The 9,380-nt window shown below is 50.3% G+C and overlaps 1 protein-coding gene across 4 annotated transcripts; it reads left to right on the top strand.

The window, feature by feature from the left end:
* The first annotated feature begins 5,770 nt into the window (after window positions 1-5,770).
* On the top strand, window positions 5,771-8,955 carry Krtdap (keratinocyte differentiation associated protein). Of its 4 annotated transcripts, none has more exons than NM_001033131.4 (6): window positions 5,771-5,888; window positions 7,371-7,409; window positions 7,579-7,620; window positions 7,778-7,822; window positions 8,434-8,481; window positions 8,786-8,955. In NM_001033131.4, the coding sequence occupies exons 1-6, from the start codon at window positions 5,793-5,795 to the stop codon at window positions 8,822-8,824; spliced, it is 309 nt and encodes a 102-aa protein (NP_001028303.1). In that variant the 5' UTR covers window positions 5,771-5,792; the 3' UTR covers window positions 8,825-8,955. The 4 variants fall into 4 exon arrangements, with proteins under 4 accessions (NP_001028303.1, NP_001350939.1, NP_001350940.1 ...); NM_001364010.1 differs by having other exon boundaries at window positions 8,839-8,955; NM_001364011.1 differs by lacking the exon at window positions 7,579-7,620.
* The last annotated feature ends 425 nt before the right edge of the window (window positions 8,956-9,380 follow it).

A 9,380-nucleotide genomic window follows, 5' to 3' on the forward strand; every position in this document is an offset into this window, starting at 1 on the left:
GATCAAGATGGCACCAGACTTTTTTTTTTTTTTTTTTGGTTTTTCGAAACAGGGTTTCTCTGTGTAGCTTTGGCTGTCCTGGAACTCACTCTGTAGACCAGGCTGGCCTCGAACTCAGAAATCCTCCTGCCTCTGCCTCCCAAGTGCTAGGATTAAAGGCATGTGCCACCACGCCTGGCTGGCACCAGACTCTTAAGGGGATGTTCCTGGTCCTTTCGAGTTTAACCTGAGGTTGTCTGGTGTAAGGGGCCCTCCAATAATGGGCTGTGGTCTCTTCCTCCTAGCTAACCTGGAACTAGAAGATACTTTTAGAATGTGTGTATGTTTGTGCACAAGCGTGTGTGTGTGTGTGTGTGTGTGTGTGTGTGTGTGTGTAGGTCAAGGAATAACTTCTAGAGTGAGGTCTCTCCTACTAGGTGGATCCTGGGGTTCAAATGAAGAGTTTATCCTTGTTGGTAAGTGCCTTTACCCACTGAATCATTCATTCCTTTTTATTGTGAGATAGGTTCTCAGTCGAGTTGCCTGCCTACATTGCTCTGTAGTACAGAATTTGAACTCAGAATGCTCCTGCCTCAGGGACCAGGTCCAGTTCAATCCCTCTCCACCCTCCATAGGTGACATCTTTCTTTCTCTGTTTCTTTGCAGGTCTTGGTTCTCAGGCTCCGCCCTAGTTAGTCTTTCCCTTGCAACAACTGTTACAATCTCCCAGGCTTGCTTGCCAGGTGGCTCTCTGCCTCCTCCAAGACCTAAAGCTCAGGAAATATTTATGGATTACCTAATGAGAGGAGGGATTGGAGTTCGGTGGTGGGACAGATCAGGAAGTCTTCCTGGGAGAAGTGTAGGCAAACAACCTCCAGAGTGAGAGGAGGGCCTGTGTGCTGCTGCTGTCTTTCCGGGAGTGTGGTAATCATCTGCACTGAGAGAGTGGGGACTCTCCTTCCGAGTTCTCAATCTAACTGCCCACACCCTCTCTTGAAACCCCAGGCTCCCGTCTTTCTCCATGGATTCCCCCATCTGTCCCCAATGTCCCTTGAGTATCTGGTGCCCATTCCTTTAATCATGCAACCCCAATACTGAAGAGGCTGGCTTCTGTCCCAGTGCATGTCATGATGTAGCAACCAGGGCTGGGCCTTGCCTCCTACCTACATTCAAGTTCTGTCACATTTGGAGAGGGGTGGGGGCAGGTAGTGAGAAAATAGGGGTTTACCGGTGTACTCAGCAGTAATAACTAGACCTAGAGATGGGGTGAGAGTCAGTGGGATCCCCATCACTCTATGCATTCAAAGCAGAATGGAATCCTGGGAGACTCCCTCCCTGATTAATGAACTGTCATGACCTCCCCTACTGGAAACTACCCACCCCTCTCCCCACTCTATGGGACACTGGACACTTGGGGAACACAGAGTCACCAAGGCAGTGTGGGCAGAGGAAGGCAGGGGTATGGAGAGGGACGCTGAGACCAGCACTCAACATAAAAGTCGAGTCACTCTTGGAAGTTTATCTGCGTGCTGAACCAGCTTTCCAGCTGCTTGGATGGAAAGTTCAAAGTCAGCCTGGGAAGTGTGTGTGTGTGTGTGTGTGTGTGTGTGTGTGTGTGAGTGTGTGTGTGTCGGTGTGTGTGTGTGTGTGCCTGGGAATCGTGTGTGTGTGTGTGTGTGTGCCTGGGAATCATGTGTGTGTCGGGGTGTGTGTGTCGGGGTGTGTGTGTGTGTGTGTGTGTGTGTGAGAGAGAGAGAGAGAGAGAGAGAGAGAGAGAGAGAGAGAGAGAGAGAGAATTAGTTCATGTATGGATGCAATACTTATGCTCATGACTGAGTGATGGCCGGAAGACAATCTTGGTGCCATTCCTCAGGAGCCATCCACTTTGACTTTGAGACAGGGTCTCTCACTGGCTTATTAAATAGGCTAGGCTGGCTGACTCTACTGAGCCCAGAAATAGCAAGCCCAGGAATCCACACTGCTAGGCAGCTACCTATATCAGTACTAGGGACCCTTGCATGACAAACAGTTTACTGACCACACCATCTCTCCAGCCCCTGGTCTAGGAACCTGAATGAAACCCCGGCTCAAAAGCAAAAAGAGTCGACAAGATGGCTCGGCTGGGAGAAACTAGAACTGGCTCCTGAAAGTTGTCTTCTGACCTACACACATCACACACACACACTACACATACACACCACATACACCATGCACATACCACACATACATCATACACACATACCACATACACATACCACACACACACCACACATATATCATACACACACATATACACCATCCACACACACCACATACTCACATACACTCCCCAAACACACCACACATACCACATATAACACATACACACCTCCTCTCACACACACTAAAATATCTGTAAAATTTAAAAAATAATAGTGAAAGAGAGCTGAGGATGTATGTAGCTCAGCAATAGAGCCTTGCTGAGCATGTATGGAGCCCTAGGTCCAACCCCCCAGCACCATAAAATGAACACAGCGTTCAGAAGAAGCTCTGGAAGGTGATACATGAGGACAAGTCACCAGGCCAATGCAGCCAGCTTTTACCTCTGGAAAGGAGCAGCATCCTTTCGGTTGAGCACCTGAGTGGATGCCCTTGTGTTTAGAGGGGTTTTGTCTTTACACACTACAGCCACAGATGTGAGGTCTGGACCAGAGGACTGTCTTTGTTTGATTAAATGCTTTGCTTGTTTGTTTTCTGAGATAGGATCTTGTTATGTAGCCTAGGCTGGTCCCCAGCTCTCTGGGCCTCTATGACCACCACACCCAGCTAGAATATTACCTTCAAAGACATACTTGGTGTGGGAAGATGGGTTTCCTGTGTGGGATATCTGGAAACTGAGGTAATTAACTGCAGGTTCACTGTCTGACACACAGTTGCCAAATACAGGATCAGTCCTCCCTCCCCAATGTGCACTGCCCAGTGCTGGGGATTGAACTCAGAGCCTGTGCATGCTCTTCCTACAAGCCACACTCGAACTCCCTTGCCGGTGGATTCCAGGCACCTGCTCTACCACTGAGAGACATCCTCAGCCCTCTGTTATTTTTTATTTCGAGTCAAGATCTAAGTTGCTCAGGCTGGCCTTGAACTCACACAGTAACCCAGATAGACCTTGAGCCTCACCCTCCTGCCCCAGCTTCTGGAGTACCTGGGATGATAGCCATTCAGCTGTGCCTGGCTAGGTCCTTCTTTTGTTTGCTGAGCACTTCTGGCTAAGGGGGCTATTGAGTCTGCCCTGTGTTCTCAGGTCAAGGGTCTAACTCATACCAAATGCTAAAGCTCTCTGAGGGATATTATTGCACAGCAGAGCAATGGCTACCAGAGATCCACCTCAGGTCTCAGGATTCCAGGACTTTCATGCTGGCCTACACACACACACACACACACACACACACACACACACACACACACACACCTCTGTTAATTTATTTAACCTCCATATTTGCCATGGCTTCCCCGCCCACAGAATGTGAGTAATTATCGTGCCTATCTCCCAGGACTTCTGATAATTCCATGAGATCACGGAGTCATAATATTTAGCACAAGGCTTGCTGCAAAGTCAGAGCAGGCAATGTTATTGGCACCATTATGTAGAAAAAAAAAAAAGATCACGGAGGCGTCAATATGCTACAAAAGCCCCACCACAGAGCTGAGCCCAGAGCCAGGCGGGGATGCCAGTGTGGGGTTGGTATTGGCCCTGTGCTCTGGTGGGAGTGTGTGGGTTGAAATTGGATTCCGCCATTAGCATGTCTAAATGGAGCTGATTTGCATAATGTCTGCTCTCTGTGGTCTGGTTCATCAATTCCTCCTGTGGCTCTGTTTACTCTATCCCAATGTGAAGGCTCTCGTGTGAGCTTCAGCAAGGCGCTGCTAATTAGTTAAACAGAATGAACAGACCTGCTTGCAAAAACTTCAGAAAACCCTAGGGGAGGAGCTCCACCCAGCTCCATTTATTCTCTTTCTTGTCCCCTCCAGGAGCATCGGATGCACCTGATGTGCACAGTCACATGGTCATTATGGAAAGAGGGTGTTCCTCAAGGCTGTGTTCTCCCATGGTTTTGGCAAAGTGGAAGACGATCTGTGCCTTTGGGCAAGGCTTCGTGAGGCTGAAGAGGGCACTGGGATATGGGGGCAGCAGGGGACTGCGGTACCAGTCTCTGGGGCTCACAAAGATCCCTCCCACCCTAGGCCTGCCAACTGTGTGCGCTGCCTCAGGTTGGGGTAAGGAACCCAACCCTCAGATAAGGGACTCTGCCAGGACGGTGCTTGCTTGTCTCTGTTCTAGCACCTGCCTGTGACACCGGTTGGGCCATCTGGAACTCATTGCAGAGAAGGTTGCATCATTGTGCTCTTTTGTCACTTTGGGGTGCTCACACTCACATGTTAAGGGTGGGGTGTGAAGTGGGATTGTTCAGGGACATGGAGCAAGTGCTCAGAGGTCATGACAGTTCTGACCCTCCTCCGAGGGTGGGAGTCTCTGGGACATTTGCTTCTGCTTCTTGTGGTTCCCCTCTCCTTGTCTTCTTCAGTCATTTATGTGGAATCCCAGGGCAGGAGCTAGATAATAGGCAGGGTCAGGATCCGGGACCGAGAGAGGAAAGTGCAGAGCTAGGCCCGGGTATGGTTGGGTGCAGTTCTAGTGCTCCTAATCTCCATTGCAGTGTGTGTAGGGCATGGTGCTGGTGGATAGAAAGAGGGTTAATAAATATACAGTTCTCCATCTGGGGATATAGCTCAGTTGATAGAGTGTTTGCCTAACACGCACAAGACCCTGGGTTTGAGTCCCACCATCACATAAACCAGATGTAGTAGTACAAGGTTGCCAGCATGAGGTAGAGGCAGGAGGCTCAAAAGTCCAAGGCCATCCTTGGCTACATAGTGAGTTTGAGGCCAGCTTGCTTAGAAAGCCTTGGAGATGTGTGTGTGTGTGTGTGCGCGCGCGCTCTCCCCATCCATAAACACACACACTACACACACATATATATGTATGAGACTTATCAAGGAAATAAATGAGAAATTAGGGATAATAGAAGCAACAAGGTTGAGTACTGTGAACTGGAGATGAGCAATTGGCATTTTAGGGATAAAGGAACAGTTTGGCCAGTTGTGGTGATGTACGTGAGTCGCCTCAGAGGAGGAGGAGGATCGGGCATTCAAGGTTATCCTTGTCTATACAGTGAATCGGCCGGGGCTACCTGAGACCCTACTACAAAAAAACTGCAAGAAAAGAATGGAAGGAATTGAGGGGAGCGGGAAGATGAGAGACTTGGCCAGATGCCCGGGGGGTGGGGTGGGGGTAGCATGCCGGGTAAGGAGTCCAAGCTATCCAGTGTGGTTTGTACAGGGAGAGAAAAAGTAGCAAGCCGGAGAGGCAGGTGGAGCCTGCAGCATGGAACACACCAGCCTGGCGGCTTTAGATGGATTTGGCAGGGTGGGGGACTCAGAGTGACTGAGAGGGAAAAAGAGAGGAAGGAGGGCTTGCTTGGATGCCAGGTCTTGCAGGGACAGGCTCAACCTGATTCCATCCCATTACCCTATGCATGAACAAGACCCATGGTGGCCTCACCTTGCAAGAGCTTGGGGAGTAATGGGAATTGAGAAATCAAAGATATACTGGGAACAGTGTCTGCCTCCCCCTCCCGGAGCCCCAGGGGTGGGCGACATGATCCGGGGATGAGTCACTAGGGTGGGAACCCTGCTCCCTCTCATAGCCACCCCTTGCTAATATAAAGGGCCATCAGGGAGGCCCCGCCTCAGAGCAGCCCAAACCGGACACCATGAAGATCCCAATTCTTCCCGTCGTGGCTCTCCTCTCTCTTCTGGCATTGCATGCGGTCCAGGGAGCAGCCCTGGGGCATCCCACGATATACCCGGTAATCACACAAGTGCCGGCCTTTTTTAGACCCCGGCTGCCCCCTCAGTGTTGCCCATCCATTCTGTGGAGAAGTGACTCTTATTTGTTGGCTGTGCTTTGGCAGCTAGAGGAGAAGCTGGGGTCTTGAGGAGGGAGGAAAGGAGGAAGGGGAGAGTGTAGGGATGTAGCTTGGTGCAAAAGGAGGGGAAAGACTACTCTGGGAAGAACGGAATGGTTGGGGGGGGGGAGCCGGAAGCTGAGGTAGGTCACTGGGATCCCCCTAATCCAGCTTTCCTTCCTTTCTAATCCTCTGAGTAGCTTTCGGATGGCGGGAGGCTCCCTGCTGGCCCAGATTCCTTAGCATCCCAGCCCCTAGACAGAGAGGACCCCTGTAGTCCCTCTGCTCCTCAGCTGTCCTAAGGGAACAGAGGAATGCTCTTCCTGGCTTTAAACGTCTAAGACAAGGGGCTTGGTGTCAACTGGATTCGAGCAGGTGGCCTTGGGAAAAGCAGGGTCTGCTTGGATCTCAAATGAGCTGGGGGCTTTGGCCAGCCTGTTGCATGAATTTGTACTTATCAGGAATTAGCTGGGTGTAGTGTAGCACCATTGTGACCCCAGCACTTGGGAAGCTGAGACTGGGGGATTAGGAGATTGAGGTTCATTTGGGCTATGTAGTGAAACCTGCCCTTTTTTAAAAAGGCTTTTTTGTTTGTTTGTTTGTTTTTTAAAGATTTTAGTTTTAATTAAGCATGTGCAATGTGTCCGTGTGTGTGCACAGACATGCCAGAGGCGATGGGGGCCTAAACAATGTGCTTAACATCAGAGCTGGAGTTAAAGGGGGTGGTGAGGCCCCTAATGCAGGTGCTGGAAACCAAACTGGGGTCCTCTACAAGGACAGTGGGTGTTCTTAACCTGTGAACCATCCCTTCAGACCCCTCTTGCCTATGTTTAATCCAAATTTAAGACAAATATGTCAAAAATGCTGAGCTCTGAGCACTAGGACCCTGCCCAGAGGGCCACATGCTGGTGACCTCTGTGGTGCAGAGGAGGGAGTAAAGGAGTCCATAAGATGGAGGGACAGAGGGCTTTAGGGATGGAGAAAGTTATATTTACCAAATAGAAGACTTTAGCATTGGTGGCCAGTGAGCCACGTGGTAAACTAGCCACAGCCTACAAGAGGCTGACAGCTTACCTTAGGGGCTTAGTTCATGCTAGTACCCTGGGCTTCGTCAACAAGCATGGGTGTTTTGGCACACAGAAAATCAACAGCCAAACAATACCAGGTGGTTTTGTTAGCTGGGATCTCTTCCCACCTTTCCTACCCACGAATCAGCAACTGGGTGTCCCGGACCAGAATGGAGCTGGCACTGGGGTCCCAGTGAGAGATAATGTACAGGTGCCTCTTGAGGGGCAGTTGGCAGAGGAAGAGGAGAGGAAGGAAGGGTCTTAGGGAGAAGGGCTCACCACTCACAGGCTCCTTTGTCTCTGTCACCCTTTTCAGGAAGATAGCAGCTACAATAATTACCCTACCGCAACAGAGGTAAACACCTGTTTTTCCATTCTTCCGTGTGCATGTGTGTGTGTGAGTGAATATGTGTGTGGTGTCCTGCCTCTGTCCTCCTGGTGGCTTCTCTAACTCCCTGCCTCCCTGCCTTTTATTTTTTATTTTTTTATTTTTTTATTTTTTATTTTTTTTTTTTTTTGCCTAGGGCCTTAACAATGAGTTCCTGAACTTTAAGAGGCTACAGTCTGTGAGTGTCCTCGAGGAACCCCATGCCTTGCCCCACCTCACAGAGACAGCTTGTGAAGTTTCTGGGACCATCTTCACCTTTTCCAGAGGGCTGGGCAATGCTCGGGTGTCCTCTAGAACTAACTAGCTTCTGGTCTCTCTTCCCCCACTCCCCACAGGCCTTTCAGTCAGAAAACTTCCTGAACTGGCACGTCATCACTGATGTAAGTGTTGGGCTGTAACTGAGAGCCAGGTGTGGTGAAGCATGCCTGTAATTCCGGCATTCGAGTGCCTGGGGCGGGAGGATTGTGAGTTCAAGGCCAGCCTGGGGTACATAGTTAAGGTCCTCAAGAAAAGACTGAGGATTCTCTAAATCAGGAAAGCTGAATCATTGACCTAGCGAGACCTAGCATGTGTACCTCTTGACTGTGCTGTCTGTGTGATCCCTCACAAACGGCTCTGGTTCTGTGAGCCTTGGTGTCTTCATCTGCATAGTGAGCATGGAGACAATGGTTTCCTGAAGAGGTTGCTGTCACGCCTAAATAAAAGCATGTTTGCACAGCAACTAGTACCAAGCCCACACAGAATGAGGCTTCCAGAACGTGGGCGCTTCCCGTGGTGATAAGCTAATAGCACTGTACCACACTGGTGAGCACCCTGTGTGACGGCTGATTCCTGTTCATTCAGTACTTACTGGTCCTTGCTCATCTGACGCATGTTCACTGATCCCCATACTCAGTCAGAAGTGTTTACTGATCCTTGTTCACTCGCTGCGTTTTTTACTGGTTCCCGCTCATTCACTGAGTGCTTACCTGAACCCCTCCCCTTCTTTTAGATGTTCAAAAATGCATTTCCTTTCATTAACTGGGACTTCTTCCCTAAGGTAAGAATGGTATATATTCCGAGGTTAGGGAGAATGGGGTGAGAGAAGAAGTGGGGGATGGGGGGAGGGGAGAGGGGAGCGGAAAGGGGGCGGGAGACGACGATGAATGGAGGATGAACCCCCTTCCCCCCCGCCGCCCCCGTCTCAGAACCATCTTAGCTACTATATTCAGATGGCAACGGAAACCTAGACCAGGCTGAGAACCCTTTCCCATCAAAGCCCCACCCAACCCTGGCTCCATTATGGGGGTTCCAACCCGGGGTGAGGGGGTCCACAATCTCAACCCCCACCCCTTGCCCTCCAGGTGAAAGGACTGAGAAGTGCCGCTCCTGATTCCCAGTGACCATTCTCTTTAAGACCTAGGACCTAGGCTGAGCCCAGTAGAAGAGGAGGCAAGCATGGAATCTGAAGTCCATCCTACGACAAATCTTCCTTGCCTCAGTTCCCCCAATAAAGTGTTTTCCACTCAAGTGGCTCCTGAATCTGTGTTTCTGTCCTTATCCTACCTGGCTCAGGAGTTCTAAGGCTGGTAGGGAGAACCCTGAGTTCTTTGAGGTTGGTAAGGAGGTAGATGGGAAGTGGTAAGGGAAATGGGAAGGTACGGAGTCCATCTTGCACAGTGAGCTAATCTCCTGCGTCAAGTTTCTAGAGCTTGTTCACGAGTTAGTTACCTGCCACAGAACCACCTGTCCGACAACAAGGGATGGGAGCGTTTAAGAGGTGAAGAAACCAGGCGCTCTTAGGTGTGAGGGATGGTGATTGGAGGTGAGGGATGTGACGTCATCAACGATCTGCACGTGCAATTCCCAGGCTCTTCATAGCTCCCCTGTTCAGAGAACGGTGTGTTAGCGTCACCTGTGGGTGAGGCTTTTGACTCTTTGACCACAAGGCACCTGTGC

This window comes from Mus musculus, chromosome 7 (assembly GCF_000001635.26).
Source record: "Mus musculus strain C57BL/6J chromosome 7, GRCm38.p6 C57BL/6J".
Classification (NCBI taxonomy): Eukaryota; Metazoa; Chordata; class Mammalia; order Rodentia; family Muridae; genus Mus; species Mus musculus.